Here is a 26,478-nt window from a genome sequence, read left to right on the forward strand (position 1 = left end):
TTTTTGGAAATATTTCAGGGTGTTTGGTGAAACTCCAATGAGATTAGGCTAACTTTCACTAAAAGAAGATCAGTAAAATAGTTTTTGACATTTACTTTCTAATGAATTTTACAATAAACTGTGAATTCAGTACTATCCCATTTATTTTCAGGATAAAACATTAAAAAAATTTAATGTTTTATTACAGTTGAATGTGACAAGTTCTGTGTTATGTGATATGATTTAATGTAATTTAGGAAATAGTTCAGTACCTGACATTTTCTTTACTGGTCTGACATGATTGGAGTAGGAATTTTCGTAGAGAGAATTATAACTTATTTCATTCTGACAGTTTCTGGTGATCTACTGAAACTTTTTTTTTGTAAAAAGTCACAATAACAATTTATTTGTTAGAGACAATGATATTGTAACATATCGATATTTAACTTTTTCATATTAGGATATAGATTTTAAATCATAATTTAAAACATACAACAAAAATTGAGAAGATTCAGTGCTTCATCTTTCACTAAGGGAATTACTGTTTTGTAGAAATTAATAGATTATATTGCATTTTAAAAAATATATTTTAATAGTACCCCTTGTAAAGCAAATATACGCATTAGTCATACATTTTAATTTGTCCTGATGTGCTGAGTAGTAACACTAAATAGCTATTTAATTTTTTTAAATCAGAGAGTTCCTCAACAATATAGTGAAATTGCTAGTGGATCCTAACTTTAAAAAAAAAATAAATTTGCAAACAACTGGTTTTTAACCTTGTTTGGAGTTTGGATCACTGACACCTTTGAAAATTGAAGGAGAAGAGATGTAATTTCTTAAAATATGTGTGTACACACACACACACACACACACACACACACAGAGCTTTAGTATATAACTTCAGGACATCTAAGATTTAAGATCCCCCCTGCTAGAAAGGTTATTCCTTTCATTCCTGTCTCTGTTGTGGCCTTATATATAGCATTGTTTCTCAGAGTGTGGTCTCCAAACCAGTAGCATCAGCACCATCTGAGAACTTCGTAGAAGTATGAGTCTTTGGGCCCCATCCCACCCTGCAGGCTGTGTTTTATCATGCTCATGAGATGGTTCAGTGCATTCTAAAGCTTGACAAATGTTCTGTAGTTAGAATTCCCATTTAAAGGGCGTTAGCACCAACCACATTACCTTTCTGCCATCTCCAACTCCACTTTATCAACATCTGTGATCTCCATCATTAATCTTCAAGTCTTTGGGGAAAACAAAAGATGTTAATTATTTTAAAATGGTAGAGTTTTTGTTTCTTCATTTGTTTGTCTTGTCCTTTGTTGTTTTCAGTTTTATATACCACATATCAGTGAAATCATATGGTTTTCCACTTTTTCTGTCTTACTTCACTTAGCATTATAATCTCATAGACACAGGCAACAGTTTAGTGGTTACCAGAGGGTGGGGGGAAGGGGATGGTAGATGAGGGTAGAAGTGATCAAATAAATGGTGATAGAAGGAGAATTGGCCCAGTGGTGAGTGCACAATGTGACATATAGATGATGTATCACAGAATTGTACACCTGAAACCTATGTAACTTTACTAACACTTGTCACACCAATACAGTTTAATTAAAAAAATACATAATAAAATGGTTGAGGACTCCATCTTTTCTTAAAGGCCCTCTTTTTATTAAATTTATTGGGATGACACTGATTAGTAAAATTACATAATTTTCAAGTATACAATTCTATAATGCATAATCTATATATTGCAGTGTATGCTCATCACCCAAAGTTTAGTCTCCTTCGTCACCATATATTTGACCGCTTTTACCATCTTCAACTTCCTCGAACCTCCTTTCCTCTGGTAACCATCATACTGTTGTCTGTGTCTATGAGTTTGTTTTGTTTGTTCATTTGTTGCTTTTTTGTTGTATATCCCACATGAGTGAAATAGTATGGTTCTTGTCCTTTTCCATCTGACTTATTTTGCTTAGCATGACAACTCTCAAGATCTATTAATGCTGTCACCAACGGCAGTATTTCATCCTTTCTTATGGTGAGTAGTATTCCATTATATATATGTACCACATCTTCTTTATCCATTATCTATCAAAGCACACTTTGGTTGTTTCCATGTCTTGGCTACCATGAAAAATGCTGCAATGAACATAGGGGTACCTACTTGTATATCTTTATGAATTACTTTCTTATTCAAATTTTTCTGGTAGGTATCCGGAAGAGGGATGCTTGCTCTATTCTTAAATTTTTGAGGAACTTTCTCATACTGTTTTTCATAGTGTCTGTACCAGTTTACATTCCCACCAACAGTGTATGAAGGCTCTTTTTTGTCAACAACCTCCCCGACATTTAACTATTTCTTGTCTTGTTGGTAATAGAAAGCCCCCCTCTTTCATCTACCTTCGTGCAAATAAGTGCTTAGAAAAGTCACACCTAAACTATTTTACCAAATGATAATTATTAATATAGAATAATTTGTATTTTCCATTGGAATAAAGTAATACCTTATGTTTTATATGACACTTTACCAATTATAGGGCACTTTTGTAATCCTTATCCAATTTGTTACTCTCATCATTCCTCTTCTACTTAGATTAGAAAACTAAAGCTGAAAGGAGTTGCTATCCCTGATTATGTGTCAAAGCACATACTGCAGTCCTAGATCACTGTTCTTCCCACTTCATCTCTCATTGAATATTTTGTTAATTTAATCATGCAGCTAAATGATAATCATTGTTGTAAGAGGTAGTTATTATCTATGAATCGACTGAACTCCACATACTCATCTCCGAAGTCCTATCAAGTGCTGGAGTGGAACTTCCCTACCTTCTCATATCTAGCTTCACTTACAGTCAAAATTCAATCATATATACATACTCGTACAAATAGACATCATTTCCTGTTGATCCATGTAAGAACAAAGGTGCCTGTATAGACTCCAGACTCCCTAGTCTCTCGGAATTCTCCTTTATTATCCCTAACTTAATATTATCATCATGCCAATACAAGAGACTATACTGTCTCTTTTTTTAGCAGAGTTTTTTAACTCCAGTTTTCATTCTTTATTCGTCCATTTTCATTCATTGGCAAATGGAATTAGAAGTACACTGTTGTAAGACTTTCATGCTTACATGAAGTTTTATTAATATTACTTGAAGGTAGACTGTAGTAAGTTAAAGATGTGTACTGTAAATCCTAAAGCAACCAATAAAAATACTACAGAGATATGCATAACGAGCCAATATATGACATAAGGTGGTAACATACTATTTACTCAATTAATCCAAAAGAGAAGTCAGGGAAATAGAGAAGTCTGAAGTTACCAGTATTAGGAATAAGAGAAAGGATATCACGTGGTTCCTACAGACATTAAAAGGATAATAAGGGAATATTACTAACAACTTTATGCTCATAAATTCGACAACTTAGATGAAATGTAAATTCCTTGAAAGACACAAAATACCAAAGCTCATTGAAGAAGAAATAGATAAGTATCTATTAAAGAAGTTGGGTTTGTTATTTAAAACCCTTCCCACAAAGAGAGCTCCTAGAATTTACCGGTGAAGTTTAACCAATATTTAAGGAGGAAATAATACCAACTCTGTGTAAACTCTTCTAGAAAATAGAAGAGGCAGAAATACTTCTCCACTTTTTGTATGAGACCAGCATTGTCTGGAAACAAAATCTAACAAAGACATCATCATCATAAATCAATGGACCAATATCTTTCATGAACATAGACACTAAACTTCTCAAGAAGATATTAGCAAATTGAATCCAACAAAATATAAAAATGGATAATACATAATGACCCAGTGGAGTGTATCCTAAGAATACAAATTTGGGTTAATAAAAATAACCAATAGTATTTACCATTTTAATAGACTAACAAAGAAAAATCATGATCATCTGAACAGACATAGAAAAGGCATTGGACAAAATTCAATATCCAGTCATGATAAAAACCTTCATCAAATCAGGAATAGAAATGAACATAATAAAGGGCCCCCATGAAAAAGCGACAGCTAATAAAATAGTAGAAGATTGAAGGCTTTCTCCCTAAGATCAGAAAAACGGCATTGAGGTCCCTTCTCACCACTTCTATTCTGCATTGTACTGAAGGTCCTGGCTAGTGAAGCAAGTTAAGAAAAAGAAGTAAAATCATACAGATTGCAGTATATGGATGATGTATTATAGAATTGTATACTTGAAACTTATATAATTTCATTAACCGATGTCACCCCAATAAATTTAATAAAAGCCTAATAGATTGGAAAGGAAGAAGGAAACCTATCTTTATTTGCAGAGGATATCATCATCTACTTTCAAAGTCTTAAGGAATCACACAATAGCTCTAGAGCTAGTAAGAGAGTTTAAATTTAGTGAGGTTGTGGGATGCAAGGTAAATACTTAAAAAATTATGTGTATCCTGGGAACAAACTTTTGTAAATTGACATTAAAAATACCACTTGCTGTAATATCAGAGAGATGATGTATCTTGGGATAAAGTTGAAAATAAATGTGTAAAACTTTCCTACACCCTGAAATCTACAAAGCATTGACAAGTGAAATTAGAGAAGACCTAAATAAATGGAAATATGCAAGGAAAGAGGTATTCATGGATCAGGAGACCCAGTGTTGTTAAGATGTTATTTCTTTCCAAAATGATCTAGAGATTTAACACAATCCCAATCAAATCCTCTGCAGAATTTTTTGTAGGGTTTGACAATTTGATTCTAATATTATTGTTTGTGTTTCTTTTTCCCAAAATTGCAAAGGACCTAATGTAGTCTAAACAGTTTTGAAAAAGAATAATAAAATAGAAGGTCTTAATCTTCATCATTTCAAATCTCGTTATGAAGATATAAGCAGTGTGATACTGGCAAAAGGATGGAAATACATAGCTCAAAGGAACAAATAAAAAGTCCAGAGATAGACCTACAGATATATGATTAATTGATTATCACCAGATATACTAAGGCAATTATATGGAGAAAGAAAAATCTCTTTAACAAATAGTACTTGAACGATTGAATACCCAAATCCTCTTCCTCTCCCACCAAAAATAAAAGCCTACACCTATATCTCCAAACATATACAAAAATATCTCAAAATGGATCACAGTAATGAAAATGAAAAATAAGCCACAGACTTAGAAAAGATTTGCAAGACATGTATCCTACAAAGGAACATGTATCTAGAAATATTATTTTCAAAATCACAAATAAATAAGGAGAAGACAAACATCCCAATTTTAAAAATGGGAAGAAGAATTGAATATACACTTAATCAAGATGATATACAATGACAAAGAAGCACATGAAAAAAATGCTCGGTATAGTTAGTCATTAGGGAAATGAAAATTAAAATCACAATGAGAATATCAGTATATAGAAATCAGTTGGATTTTTGTACAAATAACAATGAATTCTAGTTTATAGCATTTATAGTATGCACAATGAAATTAAGAAAGCATTTTCGTTTATAATAGCATTGAAAAAAATAAATACATGGGAATAAATTTAACAACAACAAAAAAAGAGCAAGACTTGTATATTGAAAACTGCAAAACAGCATTGAGTGAAATTAAAGACAAAAAGAAATTAAAGACTGAAATAAATGAAAGCCATCGTTAGGAAATGGAAAAGTAACTACATGGGTACAGAGTATTTTTTGGGGGTGATGAAAAAGAATGTTCTGGAATTAGTAGTTATGGTTGTACAACCTTGTGAAATGATTAAAACCCAGTAAATTGTACTCCTTAAAGGAGTGAATTGTATGGCATATGAATTATATCTCAATAAAAAAAGTTTTTTTAAATCACAATGAGACAGTACTACACTCCCACTAGAATGACTTAAATTAAAATGACAAATTGTATCAAGTGTTAACATGGAAGAAGAATCTCTCTTAAACTACCGATAGTTTGGCTTTTTCTTAAATGTAGAAGAAGCACTCTCTTAAACTACTGATAGTTTGGCTTTTTCTTAAATGTAAAAATACACTTAGCATATGAGCCCACTATCCCATTCAGGGGTGTTTACTCAAGAGAAGTGAAAACATATGCCCATACAAATATTTATGAATGTTCATAGCTGCTTTATTTTTAATCAAAAACTGTAAACAACCCAAAATTTAACACGAAATGGTAAACAAATTGTGAAGTCTCCATAAAATGGAAAGTTAATCAGCAATTTAAAAAAAATTAACACTGGTTTATGCAACAACATGGATGAATTCAGTGTTGTGCTGGCAAATGTTAAGCCTGATCTGCATGTGCTGAGTTCCATGGTATAAATACATGGCTGATTTCAAATGACCAATGCAAGGCTACTGAATGCAGTTGAAAAGAGCTGCCCGTTAGCACACCATTAATAGTATTCCCAGTACATGGTACAATAGATATGCATAATCTCAAATACGTAGATAATAAAACTCAAAATAATTAGAAAATGATGCGGTTGGGGTACTTCTTAACTTTGTTTTAAATAAAAGTTATTTAGTTGTAAATTCCTATAGTTGTAAATAATGACCAACAATTGGCTTTCATAATTCATAAAATTTTCAGAATCAACTGTCAGGAGACTTTACAACCTGGTCCTATTACATCATGGATAAATCTCAAAATCATTATACATAGCAAAAGAAGAAAGTTCAAAAGAAGTAATTTTTTTATTTATTTGATATATAATTCTAGAAAATTCAAACTTATTTTTCCCAGCTTCATTAAAGTATAATTGATAAATGCAAACTAATATATTAATAGATCAGCAGTTGCCTGGAAATTAAGCTTTTGCTGTAGGTCTGATGGATTATAAAGGGAAATAAGGAAACTTGAGTGTGAAAATATCGTTAGTAGTTTTTGGTTATATTTTAAATTCACCCTACACAAGTTTAAATATTATTCAGAGCCGGAAATGAATGTATTATTTTTAATTTAGGAATTATTTACCAAAAGTTAGTGTAGTTTTGAAGAGTATATACACATTTTTAAACACACGTGGACATAAACATAGTCTGTTGCTAAATTAATAATTATCCAGTTTGTGTTTTGATTAATAGCTTGTTAATTTGACATCAAAAGTATAACAAAGTAATGGGCTGAACCCAAGTTCTTTTGTTTCACCTGATGAAATTGAGTGATTAGTTGAATTAGTGCCCGGAAATTACTGTTGAGACTGACCCAGTGATTGTTTCATGCTTTCTAGATTATAGTAATAACCACTTATTCCATGATGATGTGAACAATTACTGTTGAAAATTGTTACTCCATTTTGCATTAGTAACCATTTCTAGTTTAAATTTTAAACAAAAATATATAAATTTGTTGATGTTGTCTCATTTAATATGATTGTCTTGACAAATAGAGAAATCGAAACTGAGTATTACTAGTTTTGTACTGTTTATAGATCAATATTAATGCAGACCTTCAGAAACCATTTACCTCTGTTCTTGATGTGAGTTCATTTAAAAGCTATGATAAAATATTGATACAAATTATTTTAACCTCAACATGCCTACATACAGATTTACATATACACATACAGTTAAGTTTGTCGACATAATATTGGCTTAAACGAACATATTTCAGAAACAATGCAGAAATAATCCATAAATTCTTAAAATCTCAAGGAATATAAAAGCATGGAGATTTGTTACTGAAAAGTATATGGAAGTAAATTTCACAGAAGTAAATGTACAGTCAGTCTGTTTTCATATTGATCATTTACCATGAACTGTCCACACTATGGCAGGCCTTGGGATACAAAAAATGAATAGTACATGATCTCTATATTCAGTGAGCTGAATATGGATAATCAAAAATTATTTAGCCCACAGTGCTGGCATAGCAGAAACTCAGAGAAGGAAACTGGTTTCTTCTTTTTCTTTTTCACCTTTTCTAATGAAGTTATGTTTTTTAATTGTGGCAAAATACACGTAACAAAATTTACCATCTTAACCATTTTTAAGTGCACTTTCATTAGTATTAAGTCATTCACACTGTCATACAGCCAACCTCCAGAACTCTTTTCATCTTGTAAAACTAAAACTCTTAACTCATCAAACGTCTCATTCTCTCACCATCCAGCCCCCAGCAACTACCATTGTCTTTCTGTCTCTATGAATTTGACTTGACTCCTCTGGGTACCTTATATAGGTGAAACTACAGTATTTGTCTTTTCACAACTGGCTTGTATCACTGAATATAATGTCCTCAAAGTTCATCCATGTTATAGCATGTGTCAGTATTTCTTTCATTTTTAATGCTGAATAATATTCTATTTATGTATACACCACATTTTTTTTTATCCATTCATCTGTCAGTGTACACTTGGGTTGCTTCCATCTCCCCCCATTTTTATAATTTAGTGTAACCCCTTAACAAGTATTTCACAATTTTTTACATGAAAACTAAAGTTACATATCCTGAGAAAGCAAATAATACTAGTTTCTTTGAGCAGGGAAGACACAAAATAAAAATTTTATAGTAAGATTCATATTTAAGAAGAGAATAAGTCAATTGAATAAATTTCTTGGATCTAAAAGTCCTTAGTTTTTTTCTGGTGCTATTTTATAAATTCTGTCTCTGTACAAGAAAATTGGAACCTTTGGAGCCAAGCAAAGGTCTTAGTAAGATTAAATCGAAATCTATTGTAACTTTTATCACAAAAATATTGATCTTCTGAGTTGTACTTCTTATGTATAAATGGTAAGGATTCTGTTTTAAATTGTTTTACTCTGAAGCTATCTTTATCCTTCTGAAATATAATCATCTAATTATATGTTTGTGAAGTAGATTTGGTTAAGTTAATTAGTTGTATAAAGTTGTAAATTATGGCTAGTGTAGGAGTTAGTGATAATTTGTAAAGTATACCTATTAATCGTTTCATGTGAAATTGAAAATACAGTGAACTCACTGTTTTTCTTTTTTCCTTTTTCCCTTTGTTGGTTAAATGATAAACTGAATCCTTTTCCCCCCTACACACTATAAAAGCCCAGTGCATCTTCTAGTGTTTGAAATGAGTAGCAATGACAGTGCCGTCTCCCTGTTTCAAGTACTGCAATAAGCTTGAATCAAATGAAAGTTCTGACATTTTCAAAACCTTAAATCCAGTGGTAGTTAAACGTCAGCAGTCTGCTGATAATGGATTACTGGAATCACACGCATCTTCGAGGATCAGCACCTTATTTTTGTTAGTGGGATGGTGGTGTCTGTCAGTAGTATAAATAATTTGTGTATATATATATATATAATATAATTACACTAATAATTCCAGTAATATAAATAATTACATTATTAAATGGAAAAGGGAGGAGTTGCTAAAAGTAGCCCTCTTTTTCAAGTTCATATAATAAACATATTGGGGAGTGAATTTAAACCTCCAAGATTGTACTAGAATGTTTTCTTGTATAAGTCACTTCACCTTTCTCTACCTCAGTTTGTAAATGTTTACAACGGGGGTCATGATTGTATCCACCTCAGAGGGTTGTTGTATGTAAGTGTGTTGACATAAGTAAGTGCTCAGGGCAGTGCGTACACATGCACGTGCTGCAGAAGTGTTTGCAGTAGTTATTCTCAGGTGGGTCGTCACTGATTCATGTCTATTCTATATCACAGTTTCCTAACTGACTTTCCTGAGCAGTTTTATCCCGCTAATGCCTGTTCTCCCTCCTTTTACTAGAGTAATCTTTCTAAAATCCAAATTTGTTTTACTTCACTGGGTAAAGTTTAATTTAGTGTTATCATTGCTTTCCAGATTAAACTCCTTAATATAAATATCCAAACACTTCCTGAGCTGGTCCTTTAATTCATCAGCCCAATTCTTTCATGTTTTCTTTATTGATGCTCCTTCCTTTTCCTGCCGTCTTTCTGTCTTTTTCTTTTTACTGTTTGTTTTTTTGGGGGGTTTTTTTGAACAGCTTTATTCAGTGAAAATTTGCATACCATAAAATCACTCATTATAAGTGAACAATCCAATAGTTTTTACGTAAGTTAATAGAATTGTGCAACCATGATCACAATTCAGTTTTAGAACATTTCCATCATCCCCCAAAATTCTCTTGGGTCCATTTTCAGTCAGTAGTCAGTTCCAGCTACAGCCTTAGGCAACTGGGTTTTACATTTGGGACTGTGATCCACTTGAAAAAAATTTAACAACTTTTTGAGACACAACTCATATGCCATAAAGTCCATCCTTTAAAAAGGTGAAATTTAGTGGTTTTAATACATTAACAAAGTTGTATAAATACCACCATCTAATTCCAGAACATTTCATCATATGAGAAAGAAAGCCCATACCCATTAGCAGTCACTCCACGTTCCTCCCTCCCATCAGCCCCCAGAAATCACTAATTTACCTTCTGTTTCTGTGGATTTGCCTATTGTAGACATTTCATATAAATGAAGTCATACAGTATGAGGTCTTTTGTGTCTGGCTTCTTTCACTCAGCATAATGGTTTTAAGATTTATCTATACTGAAGCATGTATGAGAATTTCATTCCTTTTTTTTTTCCAGCCAAATAATATTTCGTTATACGGATTTACAACATTTTGTTTATCCATTCCTCATTGATGTTCACTGGGTTGTTGCCACTTTTTGGCAATTATGACTCATGATACTGTGAACATTTGTGTACTATATAGACTGTTTCTCTTTTGAGACTCAACTCAAACATTATCTCCACCAGAAAGCCTTTCCTGGCTTTTGCCCGTACACTGAGTTTGGATTTGGTGTACCCCCTGTTTGTGTTTCACGAGCACAGTGCTTGTCACGATCGGGGAACTTACTGTATTGTCGATGGCTCTCTCTTTTCTTTTTGATTCCCCCCTCTTGCAGAAGCTTTTATGGACAAGAAGTGTGTTATAACTTCCTATCCCCAGAACCTAACAAATGATTTCCAAATAGCAGCTATTTAACAGATGCCTGCTGAGTAATCAGTTAATTGATACTTGAGTGAATGAACAAATGAACGATCTGCTCATATCCTGTTCTTCTTCTGTGACATATTTCATGAAAAGCAAGGGATAGCAAAAATATGTTGCGGTTAGGGTTAGACCAGGGTTCAAAATCTTTACCATTTAGTAAAAAAAAAAAAAAAAAGGTTAAATAAACCTACTATAACCCTTAGTTTCTCCATCATTATAATTTTAATTCTCGATATATAATTTTCTTCGGTTGACTCTCAAATGGTGTAATGTATGTAGAGCACTATAGAAAAGTAAAATATGTTAAAGGCAGTATTGATGCTGACAAACGGACTCTAGAGCCAGGTTGCCCAGGTTCACATCCTGGATTTGCCATTTACCAGCTCTGTGATTTTGGGCAGGCTGTTCTCTTTGTGTCTTCCATTTTCTCTTCTGTGAAATGGAAGTTATAATGCTACTTGCTTCTCAGGATTATTGTCAGGACTATATAAGCTGATGCATATCAAGCAGTCAGCACAGTTACTAACACATAGTAAGCACCCAATAGCTTAAAAAATGTTAGCTTAAAAAATTCCCTTCAGTTCTTTCTACCTTTGTCAAAATGCAATGTTGTTTTCAAAGCTTAACAACTATCTCTTTTATTAAGTCTTCCTTGATTAAATCATTTGTCCTCTCAACTCCAGATATGATATATAACCCATTATTAAAGCACCACAAGGTATTTTAGCTATGTACTCCTTTATTGGTTCTTTCTACCTTTGTTCTATTGCTCTGTAGGGTAAAGGCTATATTTTATTTATCATTTATTCCCCATAGTCGTATATCTATATCATGTCATATCACACTTATCATATCACATATATTATAATTCTCTACATAGAATTTAACGTATGTAATATTCTTCTTATAATGAATAATAATATATTTTTGCCTTTATCCTTCAGTAAAATATAAGCTCTATAATACCAAGGACCTTATAGTGCCTTCACATTGTAGACACTCACTTGGATTTGGTGTCTACAATGGTGTCTACAATGTCTGAATGGATGAACCTAAGGATTTAACCAGTTACTGAATGAATGTGTTACACCTGACACTAATGTTCGTAACTCGCTTAGTTAACTATTGCTGCAAAATAAATTGCCCTAAAACTCAGTGGCACAAAACAACAAAACTTATGTCATAGCTTCTGTGGGTTGAGAAGCTGGGTGTAGTTTCACTAGGTGTTCTGTCTCAGGGTCTCACACAGTCTGCAGTCGGGTCTGTCAGGGGTGCAGTTATCGCAGCTTCCAGGCACCCGTGGGCTGGCTGCTGGCAGGTCTCAGGCCCTCACTGACTGTTGACTGAACACAGCAGTTCCTTGCTACATGGGCATCTTCATAAGGGAGCTCACAACATGGGAACTTTTTCACTTAGAGTGAGCAAGGGAGAGAGTAAGAGAGAGAGCTAGACAGAAGTCTAGAAGGATTTTCTAACCTGATTTCAGAAGTGGCATCCCATCACTTTACACATTTTTTATCATTTATTTTTTATTTTTTGTAAAAGTATAGTTGACCTACAATATTGTATTAGCTTCATATGTACAACATAGTGAATCAACATTTATATACCTTACAGTGTGATCACCTGGTATGTCTAGTAATCAACTATCAAATGTTGATAGTGAATCAACATTTATATACCTTACAGTGTGGTCATCTGTCATCATTCAAAGTTATTACACTATTATTGACTCCTCCCTGTCCTGTACATTACATCCCTTTGACTTATTATTTTATAACTAAGTTTGTATCTCTTATTTCCCTACACCTTTTCACACATGCCCCCACCTCTCTCCCTTCTAGCAACCGTCAGTTTGTTTTCTGTATCTTTGAGTCTATTTCTGTTTTGTTTTGTTTTTATGTTTTGTCTTTTAGATTCTACATATAAGTGAATAGGGTATTTGTCATTCTATGTCTGAGTTTCTTCATTTAGCATAATACCTTCTAGGACTATCCATATTGTTGCCAATAGCAAGATTCCATTCTTTTTATAGAACATTATTATATAAAATCTCACAACTTCTTTATCCATCCACCTATTGATAAACACTTAGATTGCTTCCATATCTTGGCTATCGTAAATATGTAATATTCTATATGTTAATTTGACGCTTTTTAAATTGCAGTGTCCTCTCACATGGCAGAGCAAGTGGGAAGGCCCAGAAGATCCTTTACAGTACCTTAGAGGTCTTGTAGCTCGGGCTCTTGCAATACAGGTAAGACTAAATTATTAGGTAATTGCTTTATGTGACTGTATGATTATTGTATTATTGGCAGGTGTATTGAGATAGCCTTTTTCCTAGCAACTAGTGAGAATATTACGATTTTGTAAATAAAGCACCACATGTTTATTTTCCATTTTGTTATCTGTGTTTCATATAGAATTTTTTAAATGTGTGTGTGTGTGTGTATACACATATACACACATATATACACATACACACTATATATATATATATATATATATATATCACACCATATATATATGGTGTGATCACAAAATACGGTGAATATTTAAATTTAAAAAAACTATTACAGTAAAAGACACATTGCCATTAATCCACCTCAAACTCCTGCTTGCTTGGAACACACTTATCCCATTGTTCTCGCCACTTTCTGAAACAGTTCTGGGAGTCCTCTTTCGTGAGTGTCTATAGTTGCGCTGCCGTGGCTGCCTCGATGTCCTGATTTATTTTGACTTTGGGGAAGAGCCAGAAGTCATACAGTGCCAGATCTGGTGAATAAGGAGGATGAGGACACACCATAATGTTTTTATTTGACAGAAATTGCCATATACCAGAAGTGATGTGTGACACAGAGCGTTGTCATTATGGAGGATGAAGTAAAGACACTCATGATGAGAAGGGATGCTTCAGAAAATGGCAAGAATGATGAGATAAGTATGTTTGAAGTGAGGGAGAGTATTTTAGGGGGATTAATGGCAATGTGTCTTTTAGTATAATAATTTTTTTCATTTAAACAGTCACATCTTTTGATCACACCTCATATATATATATGTATATATATATAATATATTTATATATTCTTTTTGCTTACTGTTTTTTTCCATGATTTTTGAGAATTTAGAGAAAAATCTACAATATAATATAGATTATATAGAGGATAATTGAAATTGATTTGTAACTGTGACACATTTGCTTTAGGATTTGTATCTCCCCCATGGAGAGTTGCTTTTTTTCTTTTCTTTCTTTCTTTTTTTTTTTTTTTTAATTGATCGAGTTTTTTTCAGAGTGATCCAATCAGGTAACTGCAGAAATATTGAATAGGATAAGGAATGATATAGAGGGAAAAAGGCAGAGTGTTTTGTTTTTTTAATGAAGAGCAAATGGTACAGATTAGTTGGTGCATGCAGTGCACCCCTTTTCCTGAGGTTTTGTATTGTCACCTTGCCACCTTTTTCCTCTGCTTGTTGCACCTGCTTCACAACGTTTTTTGCCACATCAGCTTCATGAGTAATTTGCCACATAAGTGATTTGATCACAGTCCTTCTAGATGCAGCAGTCTTCATCCACGCTCTTGTTTGAGTGGTGCACATACCTATCAGCGTCTTGAACCTTGTCGTCACTCATTACTGCTCTGCGTAAGTGTACGTGTCACTCTTTGACCACAACCGCATTTCACTCTTAACATCTCGCTCGCTTAGACCTTCCAGATTCTTCCTGCTCAGTGCTCTCCCAGTCTGTCACTTTCTGTCCTGATCTGGCTCATTTCAGCATGGAATCCGTGGCACGTAACTTTAACCATTCTCTTCCCAGCATCCTCAGTATCCTAACTGATTTTCAGTCATGCTTCATCCTTCCCAAAAACCATTGAACTGGTGTCAGTCTCTCTCCATACCCAAGCCACTGAGCCTGCTAGTGACACTTCAGATACAAAGGGCCCCCTATTGCATGAGCACTGCCCTGTATTCCACAGTAACTGTTTCAAACCATCACTACTTTTCTGAAGACTATTCTGTCACTGCCTCCCCTTTCCCTTAGCAGAACACCTTCCTTTTCACTCTACACAGAAAATGCAAGCTGTGAGATACGACCACTTGAAAATCCCTACCCTTCTCTCCCACCCACCTGTTTGTCTGAACCCACCCTCATCATGTTTGTTCTAATGCAAAAGAAATTAACCTTCTGCTGGTGAAGGCTCATCCTTGGAGCTGTATACTTGATTCCGTCTGCTCTCATCTCTTTAGACACTTCCTCCAGAGGGTCTTCCATTGTTCTTCTGTCTTTTCCTCTCTTCATACTCTATCCTGCCAACCTACAAATGGAACTCCTTGAAGGGGTCAGGACTAATCTGAATGTTTGGCTTCTAGCATGACCAATCTCTGGGTTGTTGGATTATTGGAGGAGAAATTACTGGATCAGAAAATGAAGTTAAAATTAGCAAGTGGAGGTTAACCAGACAAAGACTCTGAGCTACTCTTTCTATCTACTGTGTGTATGCCTGGACATAATCTGTCAATAAATGCCAAAAGAATGAAGAGAAGGAAAGACAGAAGGGAAGGAGGATGGAGAAGACAGAGAGAAAGGACAAATAGTCCATCAGTGTTCTGAAAAGAAGATAGAAATGTTCTGAAGGGCTTGGTATGTTATAATTGCATGGCTGTGATAATTTATCACTTCATATTTTTGTCAGGTGTTTGCTTTAGGTTATTTTTATAAAGGGCAGAAACTTTTATTTGCTGGAAGTGTAGCCTATATTACACTGTATGTGTAAGTCCACTTAATGATTGTGCTATGTGCATATAATGATGTATTGTTCATACTGAAATTAATATTTAAAACAATTTTACATGACTTATTACAATTTTTCTGGCATGATTATTCATACTAAGTATATTGAATACTAGTCATTAAAATGGAAAACTTTTCTCTTAAAAGCTTTACAGGTGTTTAATCGTTACGATAAAATATCCTCCGAACCCTCAAATAAATTTCAGGCTTGACCATAGCTTGTCGTCTAAGCTTCCAACCATGGAATATGTAATATTACTTACTTCTGTCACTACTTACGGATTTTTTTCATTGTTTTGTTTTCCTGCTTTAATATTTTTTCAGTTATAAATGTACAAAAATATCCACCTCCCTAAGGTAAACTTGAATGTTTGGGATTCACTTTCCATCTATTTAAGGGTCTGCTAGGTCTTTTGTTTTCATAGTATGTGCATTCTCTATAGTTGCATATCCAGAGCAGCTTGTGAAGTTTAGAAGGAATAATGTAGTTAACTTGGGGGAGAACAAAGAGATGAGAGCATGGGTGGACAGGGAGGATTAGAAGTCCTATTTGCAAAGATCTGTGAAAATGTCATCTTTTGGTTTCTTATGAATGTATAATGATCAGACTGAATCCAGACGTGCACAGCAGCTTGAGCCCAGATCCAACCATAGTTAACATCCCAGAGCCTTTCATTTTAGGGTATAACATACAGGGAAACGGAAGAAGCTACTGGGAATGTCATTATAGTGCCTCTTCATTACCGGGGTTTTGTACAAATAACGACAGACTGACTGGGGTCAAGGGTAGCACTCATTTATTTATTCATTACATCAAAAATATTGTAAACAGCTACTTTTTGCTAGGTTCTGAGTGAAGTACTGGAGATAACTATGGTTAATAAATTGCTCAAGTGAATGAATCTGAAAAATGTAAATTCTGCCTCAAAGAATTTACATTTGTCACATTCATTCACTTTAGCAATTAAAAATTTTATCTTGGTGCCTAACACTGTGCTGAGGTTACTGAATGTAGGATGATAAACAAAATAGACATACAACATGTCCCAAGGAATGATCCTTACCATTTATCAGAAAAGATAGACAACTGAATAAACAACAACAGTAAGAGCCAAAAGGAAGTGCTTTGGGAGCAAATAGCAGGAGTAGCCAACCTACAGCGGAGCAGGGAAGGGATGCATAAGTTGAGAACTTGGTAGTAAGAGACCAAGGAAGGAAGAGAGGGAAGACTGTGCCAGACCAGACGGAGGCCAGAGTAGGGAGTAAGCCTTGTGCTTTCAGGTAACTAAAAGCACAGCACAGAGCACAAAGGGGCGGGGGTTGGGGGCAGTTTTCAGAAATTAGGCTGCAGGGGCAGGAAAGGCCCAGTCATGGTATTAAGTTCAGGAATTATATTTGATCCTAAAGGCAAAAAAGAACCGTTGCAGGATATTAAGGAGAGAAATCAGAACACGTTTTAGAGGGATAATTTTGCAATATGGAGAGAATCTTAGTCTACTGGTTGGCATAAGGTCTAAGACTCCTCTGAATAGTAATTTAGAGAAAACCAGAGAACCCTTAGGTACCCAAGAAATCTCCAGAGTGTCTTGCAGGCAGCCTGGCATGCATTCTCTTGTCTCCACTCTAAGAACTTTTAGAGCAAGGACTTTCTTCTTTTTTTTTTTTAACTTCTGCTGTAATTCCAATACCTAGCTTACTGCCTGGTGAATAAATGAGTGAACTAATGAATGAACCAATGAAGGGCCTAGATAGCTTATTGTTCTATTGGGACCCTAGAATTACTTTCCTGGCTTCAACTTTTCCTGCCTTTTCTTCAGAAATAACATCTTCTGACAGTTTCTTTGGTTCTTGATTTTCACTGTTCAAACGTTTTCCCATTGACCTACAGAATAACCCCTGTAGCACATCTCCCCCATAGATTCTGATTCTCTTATTTTAAGTTCCAGCATGTTTTCTATCCAGTTCATAAACCTTAGTGGTGGCAGCATTTGCCTTTGTTCCTCTGTCTTCATATTCTCAACTTCTCACCGTTGAATCCCTTGTCTCTACACCTGTAGTTTGTTCCAGCCTAGCTCCTGAATGGATTCTGTCTAAACTAGGAAATATGGAATTTTTTCTCTAGTACCCAGTTAGGCTTCGGTATGCTAAACAGACCCAATTCTAGACATGTTTAATGAACTCCTGAATGTTTCGTCATTATACTTCTACTGCCAACCAGACTTGGGCAGTGCCATGTTTCAATGGCAAGCTTTCATGCTGATTTTTTAGGGCTGAGCTTCTGCTTAGGTTCCATGTGTTTCATTTTAAAATTTATAGTGACTTGAACTCTACTCAGTTTTTTGACCTAACTGAAGCCAGTGGCTGGTACCCTTGCATACTACCAAATCCTGCCACCCTTCCTTCTTATGATGGAATCTTGTTGTTTATATAAACTATTAGGAACCTTGAATTCTGGGGCAATCTAAGCAATAAATAGAATTAGCTGTTATTTTTAATAAATGCCATTCAGCATGATATACGAACTACTTTGAGTTTCATCAGGAAAGAAAGATAATTAAATAAGCAACAATAATCAAAATGATAAAGGAAATACAGTACGATTGGAGGAAATAGCAGGAGTACCGCAACCTAGAATCATTCAGTGTTATCTTGTGTTCCCACTGTCCCCAAACTGGTCCTTCTGAATTGAGTCTCAATGAAGACTCAGTTGGGCACCGTGTATTAGATGGTACAGTACCCCTTCTGCCAGCAGATGCTAATCTTACATTGCTTCCTTCCAACCCCTCCTATCATGCTATGCCGGGAAGCAGGTTTTTTCCTAGTATAGGTGTCAGCCCTTATATTAGGCTGGTGCATAAGTAATTGCAGTTTAAAAGGTTAAGAATAATTGCAAAAACCGCGATTACTTTTGCACCAACCTAATACCTCCTTTAGTCTTGTGTTTCCCTGAGATTCTTTTTAGATGCTGCTTCCTGTCTTTTGTTCAAATTAATGTTCAGGCTTAGTTTCTAGAATGTCTGCTTAGATACTTGTTGTTACTTTAGCCACATACAAGTATTGCTTTTTTAACTTTTTATGTTGCATTTTACTTCTATTGCCCACTTCAAAAAGACTGATTCACTGAAAAAGAAATCTGTTAGACTCTAGCTCTTACTTCTTCCTCTCTACCCCTGATTATCTCCAAGGAGTCAGAATGGCATTTCTAGATTGGAATTATGCCTCAGTATACCCTTTGTGGGTCCATCTAAATAGCTCTTCTCACTTCTCTAACAGTAAAGTGTACTAGTTATCTAAATTTGAGCTTCAGATCACTTTCTTTTCTTTCAGTGCACCCTTCAAACATATATTCAAACTTTTGAAATGATCCAAATAAGGATAGGAAAAGAAAATGAACATTTATAAGAACTGAACACCTATTGGTTGTCAGGCGTACATGCAATCTAGTAATATTTATAATATATGAGGTGGATATTATATCCACTTTTTCAAAAGGTGGGAAAAATAAAACCTCAAATTCAAGAGTAGTTAATTAAATAGTTGATGAAAACGAGGTAACTCACCCTGAAATGTTCTTTCATAATAACATGCTGGAGTTTTGATCACACCATATAACTCATCAGCATCATTTAGAAAAGAAAAACACTTCTTCCGCCTTGAGACCTTTTGATAAGTTGTCCTACAGGTCGCCATACACTTCTGTTGTTGTCTTCTTATCTGTCTACTTCACTGTTTTTCTTCTCACTCATCTGTAACGCTGGACTCTCCAGAGCACAGTCCTCTGACCTTTTCTATCTCTACTGCGCCCATAGTGATCTCAGGACTTTGAATCCCGTCTAAACTTTGATTATTCTCAGGTTTATAGCTCCAGTCCAGTCCTCTCTCCGAACTCTCTGGTACAAACTCAGTATTTTCATTTGGGTGTTTAATAATAGCATCACAAACTTAATATATTCAAAACTGAACTTTTGCCCTTTATCAAAAAAACTTGCGCTACCCACAGTTATTCCCACAAAAATTAATGGCAACTGTATCCTTTTTATAGCATGGTCCCAAAGTCTGGGAACCATTGGTAGCTCTTCTCCTGTCATACTCTGCATCCATTCTACCTGAAAAATTATCTTACCTCTACTTCCAAAATCTATCCGGGGACACTTCTCATCACTTTCCCTGATACTACCTTGATTGAAGTCATTATTAATGCAGCTGTCACCTAACTAGGCCTTTGTTTCCTTTCTGGTTAGTTCTCAACTCAGGAGTATAAATGTTCTGGTTAAAGTATAAGTCAGATTATATCACTCCTCTTTTGGAAAATTTCCCCAAGACTTCTCATCTCATCCAGAGTAACAAAAATTTACAACCACCTACAAGTTAGGATCAGGCCCTTTAGCCCTCTGATTTCCTCTCCTACTTTTTGCTCCTTCATTTACTCTGTTCCAGTCATACTGATCTCCTTGCTATTCAGTGAACAACCTGGCACAGAACCTCTTAGGAACTTTATTCTTGGTGTTTCCTCTGCCTGGAATGCCCTTCCCCAAAAATCTGCAAAGAAGTTTCCTTATCTCCTTCAGGTCTTTGTGCAAGCATCACCCTCTCAGTGAGGGCTTCCCTGACCAGCCTATTTCAAATTGCAAACCTGCCCTTCCTTGATACTTTACCCTCTTTCCCTTCTCTGTTTTTGTCCATAGGCTGTATCTCCGTGGAATATTCTATATGTTTTACTTACCAAATTTATTTTCTGTGGATTCCTCCACTAAAATGGAAGTTTCATAAGGGCAGAGATTTTTGTGCATTCACTTCTCTATCTAAGCATACACAACAGTTGCTCACAGAAGTAAGTTTTTCAATAGATTTCTGTTGAATAAATGAATGATTCAGTCGATCTTAGGGTTATTCTCAAGCAAACTGACATAAATCTTTCATGTTTCCCAATCATGATTTACTCTCCCAAGGTGTATTCTATAGTATCCATGACATATTTCTGATGTTTTAGCTTCTACCTAAATCTATCCAATAAGCATTATAGTTTATACTATGCTCCACAATCCGCCATTTGAAGACTTGGATTTTTTCTTAATATCCCAAACTTTAAAAGTAATCTTAATAAAATTACAGTTTATTTTTTATTCATTTTGGGGGGTGTCTTACTTTATTTTTGAAGGTTCTTCAATACTTTGCATTCCTGAAGAAGGAAACTATTTTCCTAATTCATCTTAGTAACTCGCATAGTCCTTAGTACAGTGTTTTCATAGTAGGTACTCAATAAAATTATTCATAGGATGACTTACATAAACAAAATTGGAAAAGTAGTCTGTTTGTAGTCTAACAGACGGCATCCCTATTTTTATATATTATACTCAGCTAGAGGAGCTACCTATTTGGATATATTTTATTCATATATTATTCATTAATTTATTAATTCATTCAGTGAATATTTATTGAGCTTTTATTATGTGCCAGCCACCTCTCTAACTGCTAGAAATACACAACAGAGAAGAAAACATGAAACTCCTGCCAACACCTGACCAAAATCCTGAGATTTAAGATTAATATACAGCCAAACTTTAAACTTCATTATCACCATCATAGAATGAACTTAGGGTTTATATATCTGAAATTTTATCCAGTAAAATACAGCTATTACTACAGAAGGAATGATACAAAAATTTAGGAATCAAATTCTGTACAGACACAGTAATTTTCAACATTGTCAGCTGATAAATTCTGCCTATGGTCAACTGTTTTGCACATTTGGAACACTGAACAGTAGTCTGCGGTCTATGGTGATCTGCAGTATTATAGAAGCAGTCCTGTAAGCCATGCTGTTGGTACTGCTTGCAGAAGATAAATCTTCGTTCCAGAAATGTGACGATACAGCAACATAATTGGCTTCCAAGATAAAATCTTCCCTGAATTTTCATCTGTATCTCAGCTTTTATCACATGCATACCAATTTCATCCTCCTCCTGGAGTAGCATAATAAGAGGATCTTTGCAGAAGAAAACATGTAGAGAATGCTTAAACTCTTAGGACAAGTTTGTTTTTTTAAATAATCAGCAGGTTCTAGGAAACAAACTACTTTACCTGCAAGTAAACAGTGAGTCTGTTAGTAGTATAATTTCTGCTGCGTTGTTGCCCTTATTTTCAAAATAGTTTTTCAAAGCTTTCCTTGGTTCATGCTATCATTTTTACCAGTTAAAGTCTGAACATAGTTCATTAATATATAACAAGACAATTGCAAGGTGTCTTCTATGTCGTATAGTTTTGTCTTTGGCTGACGAAGAACAGCAATAGTGTTTGACAGTGTTTCTGCTGTAGTCATTAAGTCTGTCCTATCAAATACTGTTATTATTTCTGAAAACATAATGGAAGATTGTAAACAAAACATTGTGTACTTTTAATTCCCAAATCAGTCATAGCCTTCACTACATTTGTTGCATTGTCAACAATAATTGTATGCTGATATTCCATTCTATAATGTATCTACTATCAGATTCACTTTGTTGATAGCTATTTGCAACCAGAAAACTTATCAAAAGCAAGGAAAGCAGTGATTGGTTTCATTGTTAATTTACATATTAACACTTCAAAAGAATTCTGGGATATATATGCTTATCTAATTGTGTATTGCACATAATTTTGAAGTAGACAATGTAATGATACTACCAGTGATACTAATTTGTTTGTATATAGTAAAATAATTTAGGAAACTATATTTCAGGAATATGTTTTTTAGGAAGAATCTTGAACATAAGATACATAACTTGAACAAATTTCATGTCTTGTAAATAAGTGATCATCTAGATCAATGATCTTGTCAAGCCTATTTTTTTAACCTTCATGGATTCAAAACCTCAATAAAAAAAATTGTTCCTAAATAAGCATTCTTTAAGTGAGAAAATAAATATTTGATGTATCTATTTTTTCTTCATTTTCTTTTTCTTTTTATATATGGATTGAAGTTTATTTATATTGGATATTTTTTTGAATGATAATAGAGGGTTTTTTTCCTCTTTGAGAAATTTTGAGATGGGATAGATAATTTTGAGATATTCCATTCTTAATTTATACTCACAAGATAGGGAGTATTCCCAACTGGATGTCCCTTTGAAGGACTTATAGTTAAATAGAATTAAATAACCTATAATTAAATTTTGTTCTTAAAAGTAATTTTATTCAATGTTACCAATGCAAGTATGTCAAACAATTTTACAAAGATCTGGATTTCAGCATAGTCAATTATGTATATACTTTGTATTAGTTAAATTTTTGGTACATATTTCTTCACTATAAAATGTTTCTAACATTATTCCTTACACTTACCTACCTATTGCATTCTCTGTTAATATTTGTATTATCAATCTGTTTATTTATTGAACTCTAGAGTTCCTAATTTTGTTATAAACAGTTTTTACAATCATTTTTTTAAAATTTTACTCTTGCAATAATAAATACATCCTATAATTTAGACTAAAATGATTTTAACTTATCAAGTACATGATGGGGTAATTTTCCCTCCAAGTGGCATATAAAATACCCATATATGCCCATATTATTTACTGTATATGATAGTAAATAATCTAATATTTAAAATAAATCTAAATGTCATGCCTTGTTGATGTTAATAACATTGTTACACTTATTAGATAGGGTAGTAACATTTGTGTTTATACAAATATTTATAATATTCATTTCTAGGATGTCAGGACAGTTTTAAAGTAGGCATTTATTTATTGGGCCTCCCAGAACGTGAAAGCAAGTAAAAGATCTTGGTCAAATATTGAAGCTCAACTGAACTTTATTTCGAATAAATATCAGGATGCTAGAAAGAAAACTGATGCAGATTAAAGGAGCTAGAGAGTGAGTTCGAGAGGGTAACACTTTATTATGAGTGGTCAGGTAAGGCCTCTCTTCATGAGGCAATATTTAAACAGAGACTTAAATGAAATAAGAAAGCAACCATGATCATATCTGAGGAGAAAAAATCTAGGCAGAGGGATCAGCAAATGCCAGATCTTTGAGATGGGAATGAGCTTTGTTTGCTTAGGAACGAAAAAGGAAGTCAGGGTCGCTAGAGCATGACATAAGGAGCAGTGCTACTGGAAATGCGGATACATGGGCCACCAGGCACCATGCTATACGTTCATGAAGACTTTGGTAAGAGACTTTAAATTTAGTCTGAGTGCACAGAAGTCAGTGGATGATTGAGATTAGGGGAGTAAAAGATTATTCTGTTGGTGTGATGAATAGACTGTAGGAAGGAAGAATGGAAGCAGGCTAATCCCAGTGAGGTTATGATGGTGTTACGGGTTAGGGTGAGGGATGTGGCGCTAAAGAAATGGAAGATTTTGACATTGGAACTGTGGATTTGGCTGTGGGACATGGGAGAGAGATGTGAAAAATAACTTCAAGGTTTTGGTGAGAGCAATTGGCTGAATCTTTCACTGACTTGAATGGTACTCTTGATAGAGCAGATTTCTTAGGGAAGAGGAAGATGGTTTTACAAATTAAGAGTTCTAATTTGAACATGTTAAGTTTAGATACCTTTTACACGTCATGGTGACAATGTTACAGAAGTAAGTGAAGGAGAGAGGTTGGAGTAAACGATTTAAAATTGGGAATCATCAACATATAAAGACGGTCTTTAAAATCATAGAATTGACCAAAGAATGGGCAAAAAAGAGAATTCTCCAATATTGAGAAATCCAGAAAAGGGGTGAGCAGTCAGTAATGAAAACCAAGTGGTACTAATAAGGAAGACAGAAGAAAGACTTGAAGACTGGCGATGAAAAAGCCAAAAGGTCAAACTCATCAACTGTGTCAAATACCATAAGTGATGTTAGATAGTTTTTCTAGGGAGTTTTGCTATGAGGTGGCACAGATAAATAAGATAGTAGCTGGTAGAGAGAAGGACCAAGGGAGTGTTTTTAGTTTAGTTACAATTATGTCTGGTTTTTAATATGGGAGATATTTCTCCATATCTGTATCCAATAAATACGGAAAAATTAATGATATAAGAAAAAAGGAAATAATTTTAGGAGTGGAATTCTTGGAAAGATAAGAAAAAATAGGTCCCTCTGCATATCTGGAAGAGTTAGCCTTAAATAGGAACTTTGACTAATCATAAATTATAAATTACAATTGATCATTAGGAAGGGACCTATAAATAGGGTGGACTTGATAGATCCCTGGTTTGCCACACTAAAAATTAAGTACTGTGCAAAAGGTCATTACTAATAATCTTGTTATGATTAGTTATTACTAGAACCTGAATGGTAGTTCAGGTTCTGCATGAACCCTGTTTCGGTTTAACTCATGCAACTTAACTCATTCCTCTTTTTGGAAAAGTCAGTAAAATAACAAAGACAATCAAGTTTTATTCTCCAAAATTTTCTCTGCAAGGTCGTAAAAAAAAATCACAGGATTCTATTGAAAAATAATATTTCCTGTGTCAAACATTGAGCCTAGAAACCTCAAGTTATGGTTTTGGGTTTTTTCAAACTAAAAAATACCATGTTTAGCTAGACTTTCCAGTATTTTAATAGGTGGATATATTAAGGGTAGAAAAAGAGTAAAGAGTTCCTTTTTTAAAGGTAAGATGAAGGTATATTTTGTTTCTAACCAGTTAAGAGCATGTATATGAAGTCAATAAAGTAAACATGCTATGATAGCAAAAATCATTTCATTTAAGACATTTCTAGAGGGTAGTTTTCCTCAGCTCTTTTGTTCTTATTTATTTATCTATTTATTTATTTATTTTGAGTCAACTAATATGAGGGACCATTAACAGAACCCAATTAGAGAGTGGTTCAGATTTTAAAAATTAGATCAGTCGACTTTATAGTTAGGAGAAGTAAGCCTTCTGGGTATCTATCATGCTCTTACCAAATTCATATTAGAAGTTAATTTGTCCCTGAATCTGTATTCATTACAAAACCACGCTAAGACTTTCTTCTTAAAAAGTTTATTGTAGTTATGTTTTTGTTTTTTAAGCACTGAGAAATGTGTAACATGCTTTCAATTTCATAAGTACCTAGATTTACTACTAGTGTTTTGTTTCTTTTGGATATATCATTAATTTGGGTGAAGTTTTTTTGGTTTGTTCCTTCCCTGTTTTGATAAAGATTTGGGTTTTGGGTTTGTTTTTTTGGGGTTTTTGATACTTTTGATAAATGTTTTTGCCAGATATTTTTGGCAATCCACATTATAACCAATAAGTTGGGACCCAAAGTACTGGGAATTTTTGTTTTTCTTTTATATGTCACTTGCAATAAATATTCAGAGAATAAACTTTAAGATAGCAGCATTATAAAAAATGCCTAACAAATAATAGATCATTTATAGAATTTGAAAACCCTTAAGAAATGTTATTTTCCATCCCTTTGGAGTAAGATTCTGTACTCACTCTGCTAAGGGTTAAAATAGGAAGAAAACACTAACATTATGTAGAAAAATTAGGATATTAAGTTTAAAGAAATAGTAAGAAAAGGGGGGAGATTATTATATTGTCTATAGTTTTTTCCACTGAAATAAATACAGATGTTCATGTTATGTCTATATTTTTCTCCAATATCATTTAGCAATATCAAGTTCTATTCATAAATTAGTGTGTGGAGAAATTTTCTAATCTAGTTACTACTGTTTCTAATATGATCTCTTATAAGAAGACACCTTATTTTTTATGGCTTCAGACTTACTGCTAACCTATCATTCACATTCTGTAAGATGGTTAGCATCTTCATGGGGAAATTAGGATGAAGAAAGGTTAAA

The 26,478-nt window shown here is 34.1% G+C and overlaps 1 protein-coding gene across 3 annotated transcripts in view; it reads left to right on the forward strand.

Annotated features, from left to right (window-relative positions):
* DYNC2H1 (dynein cytoplasmic 2 heavy chain 1) overlaps positions 1–26,478 on the forward strand; it is a 290,945-nt gene that overhangs the window by 240,858 nt on the left and 23,609 nt on the right. For all 3 annotated transcript variants that reach the window (XM_033120671.1, XM_033120672.1, XM_033120673.1), the window contains one exon: positions 13,087–13,176. In XM_033120671.1, coding sequence (XP_032976562.1) covers positions 13,087–13,176 — 90 coding nt within the window. The remainder of the gene's footprint in view (positions 1–13,086; positions 13,177–26,478) is intronic.

The sequence above is a fragment of the Rhinolophus ferrumequinum genome, chromosome 11, assembly GCF_004115265.2.
Source record: "Rhinolophus ferrumequinum isolate MPI-CBG mRhiFer1 chromosome 11, mRhiFer1_v1.p, whole genome shotgun sequence".
Taxonomy (NCBI): Eukaryota; Metazoa; Chordata; class Mammalia; order Chiroptera; family Rhinolophidae; genus Rhinolophus; species Rhinolophus ferrumequinum.